Raw genomic sequence first — 19,506 nt, forward strand, 5'->3', positions numbered from 1 at the left:
TTCGCAACACCGGGTGAACTACAGCAGCCAATTCCGCCGCCTCAGGCCGCCCCCAACCAGGATAAGGGAGCGACAGGTCTCGTATAGAGCCAACCCATTGGGGAGATTGTGTACTCAGCAGCCCAGATCGAGGGGATCCAGATCCCAAAGATCGTCGGCCAAATGACTCGAGGCCTTTACCAGACGACATCGGCAAGGTGGGCGGCCGCCTACTCTGGTTTTTCCACGTCTGGGCCAATGTCGCTCACGACGCATGGGTAAAGGAATTGGTGGCCTCAGGTTACAAAATAGAATTTGTCAGATAGCCGCCAAGATGGTTTTTTCTTTCCCGGCTTCCCAGAGTGAATGCCCAGGCAAGTGCTCCATTGGGAGCCATCAAATCGTTCCAGCACAACGGAGTCATGGTTCCAGTACCGGAACATGAAAAAAATTAGGGGTTCTGTTCCAACCTTTTTGCGGCTCCCAAAAAGGATGGGTCTGTCAGGCCTGTTTTGGACCTGAAGCTTCTGAACAAATTCATCGGGATCAGACGTTTCCGGATGGAGTCTCTCCGGTCAGTCCTATCTGCCATGGAGCAGGGAGAATACTTGGCCGCAATAGATATCCAGGACGCATATCTGCATATTCCCATTTTTCCCTCATCAGAGGGTTCTACACTTCGCCATCAGCGATCTACGTTTTCAGTTTGTAGCACTACCCTTCGGGCTAGCCACGGCCCCAGAGTGTTCACAAAGGTTATGGTAGTCATCATGGCCATACTGCATTCTCGAGGCATAGTCGTCTTGCCTTATCTGAATGACCTCTTGGTCAAAGGCCCTTCAATATGGGCATGCGAGGAAAATGTCAACATCACGCCAGATACTCTTGCCCCCTTAGGGTGGTTGGTCTATGTGAAGAAGTCATCCCTTGTGCCAGCTCAAAGGATCTCCTTCCTAGGAATGATTCTCGACACTCGCCAAGGGTTGGTAATTCTCCCTCAGGAAAAGGTGCGAGCGCTCCGGCAGGGAGTCCGGACACTTCGGCAACCAATCCCTCATACCATCCGATCCGGGATGAGGAGTCTAGGGAAAATGGTGGCAGCAATGGAAGCGGTACCGTTCGCCCAGTTACATCTTCGCCCCCTGCAGCACGCCCTTTTGTCAGCTGGGGACAAGAATCCCTTCACGCTCGATCGGCAGTGCCGACTGTCTTTTCAAGTCAGTCAGTCGCTCGGATGGTGGTTAACCAGTTCCTCTCTGACCCAGGGGAACCTTTCCCCCCAGACCATTGGGGTGATGACAACCGACGCCAGTCTCCTCGGCTGGGGAGCGGTGTTTCGCCACCTCACGACCCAGGGACTGTGGTCGCCACTGGAGGCACGCCTCCCGATCAACTTATTGGAGATATGAGCAATTCGGCTGGCTCTGCAAAAGTTTCATCACTTTCTAGCAGGCCGCCCGGTCCGGATTCAGTCGGACAACGCCACGGCAGTGGCTTACATAGATCACTAAGGGGGCACCCGCAGCAGAGCAACCATGCGCGAGGTGGGGCACGTTCTGCAGTGGGCCGAAGCAAACCACTCGGTGTTTTCGGCTGTCCACATCCCGGGCGTGGAAAACTGGGCGGCAGATTTTCCCAGCCGGCAGGGTCTTGCGTCCGGAGAGTGGTCTCTTCATCCCGAAGTCTTTCAGCAGATTTGTCAGCTGTGGGAAACTCTGGATGTGGACCTGATGGCGTCCAGAGTGAGCGCCAAGGTGCCCACATATGTTGCTCGGGCCAGGGACCCGCAGGCAATCGCTGTGGACGCGTTGGTTGCCACTACTTCCGAGAGTCGTCAAGAAGATCAAGACGGAAGGGGGGCCGGCACTTCTGCTGGCCCCGGATTAGCCCTGTCGAGCGTTTTACGCAGATATAATGCTGCTACTCACCGACGTCCCTTGGCGCCTACCAGAGCGCCCGGATCTACTTTCTCAAGGGTCGACTTGCCACCCGAACTCAGGGGCCCGGTGTTTGATGGCATGGCCGTTGAATCTTGGATTCTAACCCAGGCGGGGTTCAGGAGCAAGGTGGTCGCTACAATGATTAGCGCACGGAAGCCTGCTTCAGCACGAATTTACCACCACACCTGGAAGGTGTTCTTCGCTTGGTGTCGAGGCCGCGGTGTTTCTCTGCTGAGATTCTCGATCCCCAACATCTTGGCTTTTCTCCAGCCGGGCCTAGACTCGGGCCTGGCCCCAAGTTCCCCAGGAGACAAATATCGGCCTTATCCATCCTGTTCCAGCGCAGTTTTGCTACCAATATGCAGGTGATGACTTTCATCCAGGGAGTCTCCCATTTGGTACCTCCCTATAAGGCGCCTATGGGCGCCTAGGACCTTAACCTGGTCTTAAGTGTTCTGCAGGAAGCTTCATTTGAACCGCTTCAGGATGTCTCTTTGAGGTACCTGTCCGGGAAAGTGGCGTTCCTAGTGGCCATCACTTCTATCAGGCGGGTTTCAGAGGTGGCGGCCCTATCCTGTCGAGCTCCGTTCCTCATTTTCCGTAAGGATAAGGTGGTGCTCAGACCAGCCCCTCCTTTTCTGCCGAAAGTCGTGTCCTCTTTTCACATTAATGAAGATGTTGTCTTGCCTTCATTTTGTCCAACACCGGTACACCGTGTGGAAAAGGCTCTTCACACGTTAGACCTGGTGAGAGCCCTCCAGAGATATGTGTCGAGGACGGCACCCTTTCGCCAGATGGACATGCTGTTCGTGCTCCCAGAAGGGCGCAGGAAGGGACTCGCTGCCTCAAAATCGACCATAGCCAGATGGATTCGTTTGACTATTCAGGAGTCCTACCGCATTAGAGGCGCGCCGATTCCAGCAGGTATCAGAGTGCACTCTACTCGGGCAGTCAGCGCCTCTTGGGCGCTTCGGCATCAGGCTTCGACGGAACAGGTTTGCAAGGCAGCAACCTGGTCCAGCCTGCACACATTTGCCAAACATTACAATATCCATACTTAGGCCTCGGCGGATGCAAGCCTGGGTAGAACGATTCTCCAATCAGCGGTGGCGCACCTTTAAACAAGAGGTGCATGTAGCTTGGATCGGTGAGTCAATCTCCCACCAAGGGACTGCTTTAGGACATCCCACAGTCTCTGTGTCCCCCAATGAGGCGAAGGAGAAACATGGATTTTTGTGATAACTCACTGTAAAATCCTTTTCTCCGAGACGCTCATTGGGGACACAGCATCCACTCTATCAGCCAAGTTGGCTCTTGTTTTGTTTAAATTAATATATGTTTACTTATTGGATATAAGGGTGGTGTTTTTTCTTTGGCACCAAACTGATTTCCGCCCGCAATAGGTTGTTTACGGCGGAGGAGGAGCTAACCTCTTTTTTTCACTTAGTGTCAGCCTCCTAGCGGCAGAAGCATACACCCACAGTCTCTGTGTCCCCCAGTGAGCGTCTCGGAGAAAAGGATTTTACGGTGAGTTATCACAAAAATCCATCTTTCAGTTGTTTCACACTTTTTTGTTAATATTATAATTCCACATGTTAATTCATAGTTTTGATGCCTTCAGAGTGAATCTGCAATTTTCATAGTCTTGAAAATAAAGAAAACTCTTTGAATGAGAAGGTATCCAAACTTTTGGTCTGTACTGTGTGTATGTGTGTATATGTGTGTGTGTGTGTGTGTATGTATGTGTATGTGTATATATATATATATATATATATATATATATATATATATATATATATATATATATATATATATAATATACACACAGTATATATCTTTTTTTTTTTTTTTTTTATCCTCACACCAATGAGAAACAGGTTCTGTAAGAAAAAAACGGTCATGAGCATGCCCCCATTATATAACATTGATCCGAGTGCTATGGAATAAAAAAAAATTGCATATCACTCATCTGTGTGAGCGACCTCTTACAGTCATATCTGGACACCCCAACTGAAACTCCATGATAGCCATTGATTGGGAGCCTGTTAATATATAGCAGCTCTGCAGACATAAAGCTGTCAGGAAAGGGTTCATGTGTCGATTTAACAAACATTCACGTGTAAGAATAATCTTCTTTTTTTTTTTAAGTCTCTAGTATTAATACTGAAAGCAAAAATAACAGGTTTTCCTAGAAGCGTCAAATCAGTGGCACACCGCAACTAGGAGCATGGTCCATAAAGTATAATTTGTAGTGAGAAAACACTTAATCCACTCTGTCAACTTATTTTTTTCATTCTATTATAGTGGGATCCTGCAAGACTCAATGACACAACCAACTTTGTGCTGGGATCACGGGCTAATAAGTAAGAAGGATGGGCGCTTTGATCTTTTTATTTAATCATGTATAATAACGTGCAAAATTCTTAAGCGGTAATTGAAAAATGCTGAAAAGTGAGAATGCTTTATAAAAATAGAGGTGTTAATAGTTTATTTTTTTATCAATTAACAATGGAAAGTTGCCTTCAAAATAGCATCTATTTTTTTCTAGGTACATTTGCACACAGTGTCTTAAGGCTTTTGGCAGAGAGGTTGTTCCAAACATCTTACAGAACTACCACAGATCTGTGGATGTAGGCTTGTGCAAATCCATCTGTCTCTTCATGTGATCCCAGGCAGAATCGATGTTGAGATCAAGGCTCTGTAGGGGCCATATCATCACTTCCAGGACTCCTTGTTCTTCTTTACACTGAAAATAGCTCTTAGTGGCATTGGTTGTATATTTGAGTAAATGTCCTGCTGCAGAATAAATATGAAGCCAGTCAGACACCTACCAGATGGTACTGCATTATGGATGATTATCAGTCTGTATTTTTCAGCATGAAGAGACAGAAGGATTTACACAAGCCTACATCCACAGAAGATCTGATGTTAGTTCTCCAAGATGTTTGGAACTACCTCACTGCCAAATGCTTTAAACCTGTGTGCAAGGGTACCTAATGCTGTTAAAAAAAGGTGGTCGCACCAAGTATTCATATGATGTAGATTTTTCTTTTGTTCGTTCACTTTATATTTTGTTAATTCATAAAGATAAACTACCGTATTTTTAGGACTATAAGACGCATCGGACCATAAGACGCACGCCAAATTATCAGAAGGAAAATAGGGGAAAAAAAATAATGCGTCAAATGGGAGTACTTCTTACAGTCCGAAATGAGCTTACCAGGAAAGGGATTTGCACAGGTGGAGGAGTGGTCACAGGGGTCGTTCAGTGGTCCAGGCAGGTGCGGTGGCCTACGGGAAATCCCATCCCAGGCTGGTTCGGTGGCGGTGCTCTGTGGGGTGGTTGTGCTGAATGGGGTGGTTGTGCTGAGTGGGGTGGCTTGGGCTCTGTGGGGTGGCTTGGGCTCTGTGGGGTGGCTTGGGCTCTGTGGGGTGGCGTGGGCTCTGTGGGGTGGCGTGGGCTCTGTGGGGTGGCGTGGGCTCTGTGGGGTGGCTTGGGCTCTGTGGGGTGGCTTGGGCTCTGTGGGGCGGCAGCGCTCTGTCCTGGGGCGGCAGCGGCTCACTGTGCTGCGTGGGGGGCTCCACCGGCATTTCATCAAAGCCCCGGAAGCCCCCGTTGCCGAACACGTAGGCCTCCGGAAAGCTGGCCACCGGGGGCTGTGCATGCTCAGATTCAGATCTTGGGGACAAGATCTCATTGCAGAGATCTGAATCTGAGCATGCGCTGCCCCTGGCGGCCATCTTTCCGGAGGCCACCGTGTCGCAGCAACGGAGCTGTGGGGGCTTCCGGGCTTTGATGAAATACCGGCGGAGACCCCCACGCAGCACAGAGCCCCACTGCCGCCAAACCACAGAGCACAGCCACCACTGCACCACAGCCACACCAGCCTGGGAAGGGAGGCTGCATCGGGACCGCCGCCGCCACAGGATTTGTAAATAAATTGCGACCATAAGACACACCACACACCCCCATTTTCCCCCAATTTTTTTTTTTTTGAAAAGTGCGTCTTATGGTCCGAAAAATACGGTATGATCGCTATTCTTACTTTGCAGCATTTTTTCCATACCTGCCTAAAAGCGTGGCACAGTACTTGTGTGTATATATAATGTTTACCAGTGTTATTTTTTTTTCTTTTAGGGCTTTAGGAATGGGAGGGACAAGGGGACGGATTTATCTAAAACATCCACAGCTTTTTAAGGTATGTAAAGCCTGGAATAAAGAACGAGTGTCTGCAATAAAGCCATATGCATCCATATCTAGCCATATTCAAATCTCAGAATATTTTAGATAGATAGCTTTGCAAGGTAAGTAAGGGATCTGGAGCTTGGGAATAAAGAAATGAAGCTGATCATGTATGCCGCAAACTATACATACAACAATAGTAACAATACTTTTAATATATGTGTGTTGAGAGAAATATACTTTTTACTCCGCTTATTAGCTACTATTTATTCTTTTTATTATTTATTGATGTAGACATAAGCGTAGCTAGTCTCCTACTTAAAGAGAACTGAAAATTATAGTTAGAAGATACGACTGTTGAATAATGCAGGCTACAAGACAGATTCCTCAACATTGAAATTGCACCACTAAGAAGGAAAAGCCATGGAACTAAGGAAATCACAGGACGGATAGACATATTAATGATATGCAAATGATGAAAAATGAAAACAAAATTTCCAAAACATCTTGATTTTATTTAGTATTGTGTATGAGCACCACTCATTGTATACACTTTGGCATGTTGTTAATGAGGACATTAATGGTTTCCATTTGTATATCATTCACATCTTTATTGATCCTGTGATTTCAGCAAGTCCATGACTTTTCCTTCTTGGTGTTCCATTTTCAATGTTGAAGAAATATAATGGCCAGAAATTGTATTATTGACACACCACACAGCTTATTCAAGAAAGACACTTATAAAATGACAAATCTGTCTTAAAGGGAACTTGTCACGTTTTACATGTAGCCTGATCTGTGGCTGGCATGGTATAGAGAAGGAGAAACTGAGCAGTTGAAAAAGATTCAGTCCCTGGTGTTTGTATACATATGAGTCCACTGTGCAGTGCTATCAGTGATTGACTGCCATTGGTGCATGCACAGGCATACAGAGAAGACTGTCAGTCACTGTTAGGACTGCCCACTGGACTCATGCTTACAAACCCCAGGGATTGCAGTAAATAAAATGCATGGTTAACTGCTCTCTAACATCCTGCCTGCAGACCTGATGCCATTTTCTCCTTTGCCTCATTGGGGGACACAGATACTGTGGGTGTATGCTTCTGCTGCTAGGAGGCTGACACTAAGTGAAAAAAAGAGGTTAGCTCCTCCTCTGCCATATACACCCTCGCCCCTATTGCGGGCAGAAATCAGTTTTTTGCTTAGTGTCCATGGAGGCACACGTCTGGTTTTTTCTCCAGACTTTTTTCGTCTTTTTTCCATGAAGATGTGACGGGCAACGGATCCTATTGAAAGGGTCCGATTTCCCCAAACCAACAACGGGCGAGCACGTGCGAGTGTCCCTCCACATATCCTCTCCCGCGTCGTGGGACACAATGCCGGACTTAGCTCTGACCACCCCTAGGTATTGAAACCATGGGCTGTACAGAGGCACAAGACTAGTCCGTGCGGCCCCCACTGCTCCACCAATGCTTAGACTGCGGTGCTGCACGGTGGCGGACGGTCCCTCTCCTCACCCCCTGAAGGGGTTAGATGGAGCTAGGGTGCCAGCACCATCCTATTTTATCAAGGCCCCCTCACATACCTGCACTCAAGCTGAAGAGGATTATCGGTGAGGAGAGGGTCTGGGAGGGCTCCTGCAAAGATCTCAGGTCTGGAGCCCCAGCCGGCGGAAGTCACCGGCCATGCAAGGCTGAGTGTGGCTGGATCCATCAGGCGGCGCCGCGCAGTTAGTGGCGCCATGATTTGTGTGTCCCGTGCCCCCCCTTGGTCGGGTAGGGGAAAAATGGAGGTTTCAGGCGGAGCTAGGCCGCGGCCGGAAGTCCCGCCCCTGGAGCCGCGCGTCGCTTCTGGCGGCCCGCCACACACTGGGCGGCGGCGAAGAAATTTAGGCCCCGGCTTCGGAACGCGGCTAGGCCGCAGAACGAAAGCACCGCCCCTAGAGCGGTTTTACATGCTGGCTCACTCCCACAGCTGGTGGCGCGCGTTTTGAAGGAAGCAGCCAGGGCGGGGGGGGGCGCAGGACTGGGGTAAGTGCTGCCCGAGAGGCCACGCTACAGGGAAAACGAGGTGCTATCTCCTCCCCACATCCCCAGCAGCGGACAGTTACAGCATGTCCGAAAAGGCAAAGACGCACACGTTCTTTTACGCTGCATGCATCTCTTGTCGGGCTGCGTTTCCGCGGGCGCAGAGCAAGCGATTATGCGAAGCCTGCGAATCCGAATGCGCCCAGGAGCCCACCCCTGCGACCGGGACCAATGTGTCAAATCCCCTGGAGTGGGTCTGATCACTGTCACAGTCCATGGCGTCGCTTACGAGAGCAATAGAGTCCCTTCAAGCCCCAGATAGGGGCAGGGACGATGGCTCGCCGGCCTCAGAGGGAACCTCCACCTCACAAAAGCCTCCGGCCTGCAGGGGCCGCTCTCATTCCAGGCAGACCCGGAGGAAACGAATCCACACGGTGTCGCCCTGTCCATCCGGTGCCTTGTCATCCGTAAGCTCTGCTTCCCGCTCCCCGTTACCAGTGGTTGATAGCGAGCAGACCTCAGATTGCGACTCAGACGAGCCCCTTGACCTGGACACTCCAGGGTCACGTGAAACAGTGGACAGCCTCATAGAAGCCGTCAATCAGACCCTGGGGATTGAGGATGATCCCGCAGCGGCTACGGGGCATAAAGTGGCATTTAAACGAGTGAAGCGCCCGCACAGAATTTTTTCCTCTCACCCGGAGTTTGAGGACATAGTGCAGCGGCATAGATAACGTTCAGACAGGCGTTTCTCTGGTCAAAAGGCACTTGAAACGAGGTATCCGTTCACTCCAGATCTCCGTAAAAGATGGATGGAATCCTCGATGGTGGATCCTCCGGTATCGCGCCTAGCCACTAAGACCCTGCTATTCGTCCCTAGTGTTTCCTCGATTAAGGATCCCACGGATCGCCTCATAGAGAGCTTAGCTCGCTCAGTATATGAGGCGTCAGGGTCAGCTCTCGCTCCCTTGTTCACAGCAACTTGGGTAGCCAAGGCTATGATATCATGGTCAGAAACTTTAAACAAGGTCGCGCTGGAGCAGGATCTACCTGCAGAGATTTCGGAGGTCGCAGGTCAGATGGCTATGGCCAGAGACTATGTAATCAATGCGTCTTTGGATGCGGCCAATTGCTCGGCACTTGCTGCCGCTAATGCAATTTCGATCAGAAGAGCCCTTTGGTTAAGGACATGGCGAGCCGATTCTTCTAAGAAGTCCTTGACTTCCCTGCCTTATCAGTGCGGCCGCCTATTTGGGGAGAAGTTGGATCAACTTATCTCCGACTCCACAGGAGGAAAGAGCGGGTTTCTCCCTCAACAAAGGGTCAAACCGCTTTTTCATCACCCGTTTCAGGCACGTTTTCGGGCCTTTCGCAACACCGGGTGGACTACAGCGGCCAATTCCGCCGCCTCAGGCCGCCCCAACCAATGGAGCGGCAGGTCTTATATAGAGCCAATCCATTGGGGAGATTGCCGCAATAGATATCTAGGACGCATATCTGCATATTCCCATTTTTCCTTCTCATCAGAGGTTTCTACGCTTCACCATCAGCGATCTACATTTTAAGTTTGTAGCACTACCCTTCGGGCTAGCCACGGCTCCCAGAGTGTTCACAATGGTTATGACGGTTGTCATGGCCATACTGCATTCTCGAGGCATAGTCGTCTTGCCTTATCTGGACGACCTCTTTGTCAAAGGCCCTTCAATACGGGCATGCGAGGAAAATGTCAACATCACGCTAGATACTCTTGCCCGCTTAGGGTGGTTGGTCAGTGCCAAGAAGTCATCCCTTGTGCCAGCTCAAAAGATCTCCTTCCTAGGAATGATTCTCGACACTCCCCGAGGGTTGGTAATTCTCCCTCAGGAAAAGGTGCTAGCGCTCCGGCAGGGAGTCCGGGCACTTCGGCAACCAGTCCCTCATACCATCCAATCTGGGATGAGGAGTCTAGGAAAAATGGTGGCAGCAATGGAAGCGGTACCGTTCGCCCAGTTCCATCTTCGCCCCCTGCAGCACGCCCTTTTGTCAGCTTGGGACAAGAATCCCTTCACGCTCGACCGGCAGTGCCGACTGTCCTTTCAAGTGAGGCAGTCGCTCGGATGGTGGTTAACCAGTTCCCCCAGACCATTGGTTGGTGATGACAACCGACGCCAGTCTCCTCGGCTGGGGAGCGGTGTTTCGCCACCACACGACCCAGGGACGGTGGTCGCCACAGGAGGCACGCCTCCCGATCAACTTATTCGAGATACGAGCAATTCGGCTGGCTCTGCAAAAGTTTCATCGCTTTCTAGCAGGCCGCCCCGTCCGGATTCAATTGGACAACGCCACGGCGGTGGCTTACATAAATCACCAAGGGGGCACCCGCAGCAGAGCAACCATGCGCGAGGTGGGGCACGTTCTGCAGTGGGCTGAAGCAAACCACTCGGTGATTTCGGCTGTCCACATCCCGGCCGTGGAAAATTGAGTGGCAGACTTTCTCAGCCGGCAGGGTCTTGCATCCGGAGAGTGGTCTCTACATCCCGAAGTCTTCCAGCAGATTTGTCAGCTGTAGGGAACTCCGGATGTGGACCTGATGGCGTCAAGAGTGAACGCCAAGGTGCCCACATATGTCGCTCGGGCCAGGGACCCGCAGGCAGTTGCTGTGGACGCGTTGGTTCTGCCATGGAACCAGTTTCGCCTCCCATATCTATTTCCCCCGCCGCCACTACTTCCGAGGGTCATCAAGAAGATCAAGACAGAAGGGGTCCCGGCGATTCTGCTGGCCCCAGACTGGCCCTGTCGAGCGTGGTACGCAGATCTAATGCAGCTGCTCGCTGACGTTCCTTGGCGCCTGCCAGAGCCCCCAGATCTACTTTCTCAAGGGCCGATTTGCCACCCGAACTCAGGGGCCCTGTGTTTGACGGCATGGCCGTTGAATCTTGGATTCTAACCCAGGCAGGGTTCGGGAGCAAGGTGGTCGCTACAATGATTAGCGCCCGGAAACCTGCTTCAGCACGAATTTACCACCACACCTGGAAGGTGTTTTCTGCTTGGGGTCGAGGCCGCGGTGTTTCTCCGCTGAGTTTCTCGATCCCCAACATCTTGACTTTTCTCCAGTTGGGCCTAGACTCGGGCTTAGCCCCAAGTTCCCTCAAGAGACAAATATCGGCCTTTTTCGTCCTGTTCCAGAGCAGAATTGCTACCAAAATGCAGGTGAAGACTTTCATCCAGGGAGTCTCCCACTTGGTACCTCCCTGTAAGGCGCCTATGGACGCTTGGGACCTTAACTAGGTCCTAAGTGTTCTGCAGGAAGCTCCATTTGGACCGCTTCAGGATATCTCCTTGAGGTACCTCTCCTGGAAAGTGGTGTTCCTAGTGGCCATCACTTCTATCAGGCGGGTTTCAGAACTGGCGGCCCTATCCTGCCAAACCCCGTTCCTCACTTTCCATAAGGATAAGGTGGTGCTCAGACCAGCCCCTCCTTTTCTGCCGAAAGTCGTGTCCTCTTTTCACATTAATGAAGATGTTGTCTTGCCTTCATTTTGTCCAGCATCGGTGCACAGTGTGGAAAAGGCTCTTCACACTTTAGACCTGGTTAGAGCCCTCCAGAGGTACGTGTTGAGGACGGCACCCTTTCGTTACACGGACACGCTGTTCGTGCTCCCCGAAGGGCGCAGGAAGGGACTCGCTGCCTCAAAATCGACCATAGCCAGATGGATTCGTTTGACTATTCAGGAGTCCTACTTCATTAAAGGCACGTCGATTCCAGCAGGGATCAAAGCGGACTCTACTCGGGCAGTGGGTGCCTCTTGGGCGCTTCGGCACCAGGCTTCGACGGAACAGGTTTGCAAGGCAGCAACCTGGTCCAGCCTGCACACATTTGCCAAACATTATAATATCCATACTCAGGCCTCGGCGGATGCGAGCCTGGGTAGAAGGATCCTCCAAGCAGCGGTGGCGCACCTTTAAACAAGAGGTGCATGTAGCTTGCATCGGTGAGTCAATCTCCCACCAGGGACTGCTTTAGGACGTCCCACAGTATCTGTGTCCCCCCAATGAGAAGGAGAAACATGGATTTTTGTGATAACTCACCGTAAAATCTTTTTCTCCGAGGCGCTCATTGGGGGACACAGCACCCACCCTATTAGCCAGTTGGCTCTTGTTTTGTTTAAATTTATATGCAGTTACTAATTTGATATAAGGGTTGTGTTTTGGACATGTTGTACCTGTATTAAGGCTGATTTTGTTGTCCTCCTACTGCTGTGGCACCAAACTGATTTCCGCCCGCAACAGGGGCGAGAGTGTATACGGCGGAGGAGGAGCTAACATCTTTTATTCACTTAGTGTCAGCCTCTTAGCGGCAGAAGCATACACCCATAGTATCTGTGTCCCCCAATGAGCGTCTCGGAGAAAAGGATTTTACGGTGAGTTAACACAAAAATCCATGTTTCAACATGACAGATTCTGTTTAACAAATGATATCCATCAAGTCTGTACGGATGGCATTTATTTTTTCATAGGTCTTTATATGGGTTACAGTGGAATTAAAGGGAATCTGTCACTCCCCGGGATGCATATGGCCTACTAATATGGGCATACAGGTAAGGCCGGTTTCACATTAGCGCATTTTCAGCGCGCGCACGGCCGGGGGTAGCTCCGCCCCCGATCCGGCTCTCTGCCCGGCGTGCCCGCCCCTTCCTTGTAGCGCCGCCTACTAGCGGACAGCGGCGCCTGCGATCGGCGCACCCTATCTTTAGCATAGGGTGCGCAGATCGTGCGCAGGCCGTGCGCTAGTTGCGCTTTGACCTGCGCTGCGCACTTTTGACGGTGCGCCGTGCGCGCCAAAATCCGAAAAGTTTGATTTTGGCGCGCACGGCGCAGCGTCAAAAGTGCGCAGCGCAGGTCAAAGCGCAACTAGCGCACGGCCTGCGCACGATCGGCGCACCCTATGCTAAAGATAGGGTGCGCCGCTGTCCGCTAGGAGGCGGCGCTACAAGGAAGGGGCGGGCACGCCGGGCAGAGAGCCGGCTCGGGGGCGGAGCTACCCCCAGCCGTGCGCGCGCTGAAAAAGCGCTAATGTGAAACCGGCCTAATAGAAATGTTATACTAGTCCTACCTGTATGCCTCATATTATTGGTCTTGTTGCTGAGAAATCAAATTTTATTTCCTTATGCACCGGGGCGTGCGGTGCCTGGGAGAAATCCCTGCCTTCATTATAATACTACCCTCCTCCCATGCACGTCAGTTGTGGTGACAGAATCCCACGCCTGCTCCCTTTACTCCTTTAAAAATCCATACCTCATCCTCCCTTCAGTGGGCACTGCATTCAGGGATCTTCTGCACAGGCGTTGGGCGTCACTGTGACCTCCAGCGTGCACGACCATAAGGTGGTCTCCCCACTTCCTCCCTGCATAGTCATATCTAGGAACCTTGTGTACATAGTGATGACTGACTATGCAGGGAGGAAGTGGGGAGACCACCTTATCGTCGTGCAAACCGGAGGTCACTGGAGCAGAAGTTACATGCGCTGAAGATCCCTGAATGCAGCGCCCATAGAAGGAAGGAGGAGGCATGGATTTTTGAGAGAGTTCAGGGCCCAGGTGCAGGATTCCTGCACCACAACTGACTTGCATGGGAGGGGTTTAGTATTGTAATGAGGAGAGGAGGCAGGCATTTCTTCCAGGAACCGCACGCCCCGGAGCCTGGAAGAAATCATTAGTATAAAGAAAGAATCTAACATTTCTCAGCACCAAGACCATTAATATAAGTCGGACAGGTAGGACTAGTGTAACATTTCTATTACCTGTATGCCCATATTAATAGATTATATATGTCCCAGGGGGTGACAGATTCCCTTTAACCACATCCACGCTGAGGTGTGAAGATTTCTACTGGGAAGCGACTTGGATACATGCCGCCACACAGATGTAATCGTTTATGAACTTGGTTAGAAAAACTTTGAGGTTTTTATGGTTACTAGGAAGTCATATTTGGGGAATAGTGCTGATAAGACCAGCGATATTAACTGACACACATGGGATGAAACGTCAGAGATTTTGGGCAATGCCATCATGTATGCGACATAGAGCCAGTATTTAAAGGGAATCTGTCAGCAGGATTGTGCTCAGTAACCTACACACAGTGTCAGGTCGGCGCCATTATACTGATTAATGATACCTTGGTTGTTGAAATCCGTCTTGTGCTTCTTTTTTAATCCTTATTTTTAGTTAATGATATAATCGTGCTCTGGGGCGGTCTGTGGGGGATCTTCATGTGGTGCTCTGCTTAGGTATTCATAATGCAGACTGCTGACAGGTCACCGATCCCTCACTGACCTGCCTCCCTAGTTTGCATAATGAATACCAGCACATACTGAAGAAAGAGACAAAAACCGCTTCTGCAGGCAGGCGCTGGCCGTGGCAACTACTCTGCAACATAATCGCATGTTTTGTTTGCCAATAATACATTTTCTTGATGTTATCCAGCTAGGGAAAGAAAAATAAAAAAAAATTTGAAAATGGCGTGATCTGATAGCTGCTAGTGCGCATGCGCCATCTTACTGGAGAAGAAAAAAAATTCCACCACGGCCGGCGCCTGCCTGCAGAAGCGTTTTTTTTTTTTTTTTTTTAAAGTATATAGTATTATGTAAACTAGGGGGCAGGTCAGTGAGGCATCAGTGACCTGTCAGCAGTCTGCACTATGAATATCTAATCAGAGCACCACATACCCCAGCCTCGCCTTAGGGCACAAGAATCTCATTAACTAAAAATTAAAAATAAGGATTAAAGAACTATCACAAGATGGATTTCAACAACCAAGGTATCATTTTAATCAGTATAACGGCACCGACCTGACATTGTAAGTTACTGTGCACAATCCTGCTGACATGTTCTTCTTAAGCTTTTTGTAAGCAAAGGAGATGATTTTGAGAAAAAGTGGTGGACCCTGGTGAGAACCAAGTAGGTCCTATATAGTATCCTGATGGATGATATAGCAAAGCTGATCTGATGACTGCCTTTGGTAACTGGGGTCCAGCAATGCTACCAACTTTTAAGTGACATTTGGAGGCTCAGATCCTGAACCCATCACATCCTGCATAGTAATTTAGTATCGTAGTTTCATAGCTGCATACTGTATATATAAGATATGTGGCTTGGGTAATAGGTGTGAGCTGGCATAAAAGTTCAAATGAAGTAGGAGTTGTGAGCTCCATTGTGTTTGTGAGTGAGCAAAGTGAAGAATCTGGTCCATTCTAAAATGCTCAGCATTGGGAGATTCATATTTTTTGATAAGTTGTTCAGCTGATGTAATGTTGCTGCCTGATCTAAAGTGTCTTGAAGATACCATGCAAATTGCCTCTTCAGAGAAGAAGAGGACTTGAACTCTATAGCGCTACCTGTTGGTAGTAGCGATCCTACAAGTCACAATCGACCCTTTAACAAGTCTTGTAATATGACTTAGGATAAAAGCCAAATCAGAATCTCAATTTTCAGACACAGTGTTTCGGGCTATTGGCCCTTGTCAGTGCAAAGTATGAGAACTGATTTAGCTAGGTGAGAGGCTCTGGACTGAGGTCTAAGGGGTAAGGTTTCTCCTTGTGGAGAGTGATATACCAGCCCTGGCTTGAAGATACCAAACCTTTTTTTGCGTTTTATTTATTAACTAGCTGAAGAGCCCAGCGCTGCCCGGGCATAGTAACTAACTGTGGTTAGTTATAGCAAATTATAATTATCCGCCATCCCATAGTCCCGTGCCCATATACCCGTCATACATATCCTCCATCCCATAGTTCCGTGCCCATATACCCATCATACATATCTGCCATCCCATAGTCCCGTGCCCATATACCCGTCATACATATCCTCCATCCCATAGTCCAGTGCCCATATACCCATCACTAGAGTTGAGCGACTTTGGTCGGATCGGGTTTCGTGAAACCCGAATGAAACAAAATAAGTTTCAGATGAAACTCGTCCGACTAGAGCAAAACAAAGTCGGAGTTTCGTCCGAAACCCGACCTCAATGCAAGTCAATGGGAAATAAAAGTCGGACGAAACTCCGACTTTTTTTGCTCTAGTCGGACGAGTTTCATCTGAAACTTATTTTGTTTCATTCGGGTTTCACGAAACCCGATCCGACCAAAGTCGCTCAACTCTACCCATCACACATCCTCCATCCCATAGTCAACCATTATGACATCATAATGAGCGGCGGGGCTTGCAACCTATGATGACATCAGCGTCGCCATGGCAACCATTATGACATCATAATGAGGGGTGGGGCTTGATACACACACACCTTTTTCCCCATTATGTAGATAGGGGCAAAATTGTTTGGTGAATTGGAATGCGCGGGGTTAAAATTTCGCCTCACAACATAGCCTAGGACACTCTCGGGGTCCAGACATATGACTGTGCCAAATTTTGTGGCTGTAGCTGCGACGGTGCGGATGCCAATCCCGGACATACATACATACATACATACATACATACATACATACATACATACACACACTTTTATATATTAGATTTATTTCACACATTGTGGCTTGTATATTAGTTACAGGTAAAATTCACCCTCCTGCCTGCATAACAGAGCTGATCAGAGTCTGTGAAGACCCAGCAGCTCCTGCTCCTTCCTGGAACCCAATAATCACATGACTTTCTGGGTCTGGAGGAGGAAGCATTGTTAGTGCTTCCCATATTGTAAACACAGTTCTTTTTCGTTGCTTGTATAATGCAATCAGTAAGACAGAGCTGAAAATAAACTAGGAAAAAATGGGAGAGAGAGAGCTCACCATGCTGTTGGCCATTCAACCATAATTCGGGAACCAGTAATAAACCATCCTCTGCCTTCTGTATGGAGAGTATGGCTGTGCCCCACAACTGGCTCCATGTTTCTGCAGCTACTACAACCCCTGGCAAAAATTATGGAATCACTGGCCTTGGAGGATGTTCATTCAGTTGTTTAATTTTGTAGAAAATAGCAGATCACAGACATGGCACAAAACTAAAGTCATTTCAAATGGCAACTTTCTGACTTTAAGAACACGAAATGAAATCAAGACCAAAAAATGTGGTAGTCAGTAATGGTTACTTTTTTACACCAAGCATAGGGAAAAAATTATGGAATCACTCAATTCTGAGGAAAAAATTATGGAATCACTCAATTCTGAGGGAAAAAATTATGGAATCATGAAAAACAAACAAAAAAACACTCCAACACATCACTAGTATTTTGTTTCACCACCTCTGGCTTTTCTAACAGCTTGCAGTCTCTGAGGCATGGACTTAATGAGTGTCAAACAGTACTCTTCATCAATCTGGCTCCAACTTTCTCTGATTGCTGTTGCCAGATCAGCTTTGCAGGTTGGAGCCTTGTCATGGACCATGTTCTTCAACTTCCACCAAAGATTTTCAATTGGATTGAGATCCGGACTATTTGCAGGCCATGACATTGACCTTATGTGGAATGTTTTCACAGTTTTTGCTCTATGACAGAATGCATTATCATCTTAAAAAATGATTTCATCATCCCCAAACATCCTTTCAATTGATGGGATAAGAAAAGTGTCCAAAATATCTACATAAACTTGTGCATTTATTGAAGATGTAATGACAGCCATTTACCAGTGCCTTTACCTGACATGCAGCCCCATATCATCAATGACTGTGGAAATCTGTATGTTCTCTTCAGGCAGTCATTTTTATAAATCTCATTGGAACGGCACCAAACAAAAGTTCCAGCATCATCACCTTGCCCAATGCAGATTTGCGATTCATCACTGAATTTGACTTTTATCCAGTCATCCACAGTCCACGATTGCTTTTCCTTAGCCCATTGTAACCTTGTTTTTTTCTGTTTAGGTGTTAATGATGGCTTTCGTTTAGCTTTTCTGTATGTAAATTCCATTTCCTTTAGGCGGTTTCTTACAGTTCAGTCACAGACGTTGACTCCAGTTACCTCCCATTCGTTCCTCATTTTTTTTGTTGTGCTTTTCCTGTTTTGGAGATGTATTGCTTTAAGTTTCCGATCTTGACACTTTGATGTCTTCCTTGGTCTACCAGTATGTTTGCCTTTATCAACCTTCCCATGTTGTTTGTATTTGGTCCAGATTTTAGACACAGTTGACTGTGAACAACCAACATCTTTTGCAACATTGCGTGATGATTTACCCTCTTTAAAGAGTTTGATAATCCTCTCCTTTGTTTCAATTGACATCTCTCGTGTTGGAGCCATGATTCATGTCAGTCCACTTGGTTCGACAGCTCTCCAAGGTGTGCTCACTCCTTTTTAGATTCAGATTAACGAGCAGATCTAATTTGATGCAGGTGTTAGTTTTGGGAATGAAAATTTACAGGCTGATTCCATTATTTTTTTCCCTCACAATTGAGTGATTCCATAATTTTTCCCCTATGTTTGGTTTAAAAAAAAAGTAACCATTACTGACTACCACTTTTTTTGTTCTTGATTTCTTTTAGTGTTTCTTAAAGCCAGAAAGTTGGCATTTGAATTGACTTTAGTTTTGTGCCATGTCTGTGATCTGCTTTTTTCTACAAAATTAAACAACTGAATGAACATCCTCAATGGCCGGTGATTCCATAACTTTTGCCAGGGATTGTATACTATACAATGATGTGTTAGAACACTACTATATAATATACTGCAGACAACCCAGACGTTTAAAGTCGATAAGTGGTCTGGAAGTAGTTGAACTTTTCCATGCAATAACGTAACATTTATAAGGTAAATACCGTATATACTCGAGTATAAGACGACCCGAGTATAAGCCGACCCCCCTAATTTTGCCACAAAAAACTGGGAAAACTTATTGACTCGAGTATAAGCCTAGGGTGGGAAATGCTCCATAGATTATTCCCCCATATACTGCCCCCATAAGAAGCTCCATAGATTATTCCCCCATATACTGCCCCCATTAGAAGCTCCATATTGTTCCCCCATATACTGCCCCCATTAGAAGCTCCATATTGTTCCCCCATATACTGCCCCCATTAGAAGCTCCATATTGTTCCCCCATATGCTGCCCCCATTAGAAGCTCCATATTGTTCCCCCATATACTGCCCCCATTAGAAGCTCCATATTGTTCCCCCATGTGCTGCCCCCATTAGAAGCTCCATATTGTTCCCCCATGTGCTGCCCCCATTAGAAGCTCCATATTGTTCCCCCATGGCTGCCCCCATTAGAAGCTCCATATTGTTCCCCCATACACTGCCCCCATTAGAAGCTCCATATTGTTCCCCCATATACTGCCCCCATTAGAAGCTCCATATTGTTCCCCCATATACTGCCCCCATTAGAAGCTCCATATTGTTCCCCCATATACTGCCCCCATTAGAAGCTCCATATTGTTCCCCCATACACTGCCCCCATTAGAAGCTC

At 48.3% G+C, this 19,506-nt stretch overlaps 1 protein-coding gene across 1 annotated transcript in view; it reads left to right on the forward strand.

Moving 5' to 3' along the window:
* DNTTIP1 (deoxynucleotidyltransferase terminal interacting protein 1) overlaps positions 1-19,506 on the forward strand; it is a 78,163-nt gene that overhangs the window by 56,692 nt on the left and 1,965 nt on the right. Inside the window, exons 9-10 of the mRNA XM_073559323.1 lie at positions 4,224-4,282; positions 6,058-6,118. Coding sequence (XP_073415424.1) covers positions 4,224-4,282; positions 6,058-6,118 — 120 coding nt within the window. The remainder of the gene's footprint in view (positions 1-4,223; positions 4,283-6,057; positions 6,119-19,506) is intronic.

Source organism: Dendrobates tinctorius, unplaced genomic scaffold (genome assembly GCF_039654945.1).
Source record: "Dendrobates tinctorius isolate UK_male_01 unplaced genomic scaffold, ASM3965494v1 ptg000270l, whole genome shotgun sequence".
Classification (NCBI taxonomy): Eukaryota; Metazoa; Chordata; class Amphibia; order Anura; family Dendrobatidae; genus Dendrobates; species Dendrobates tinctorius.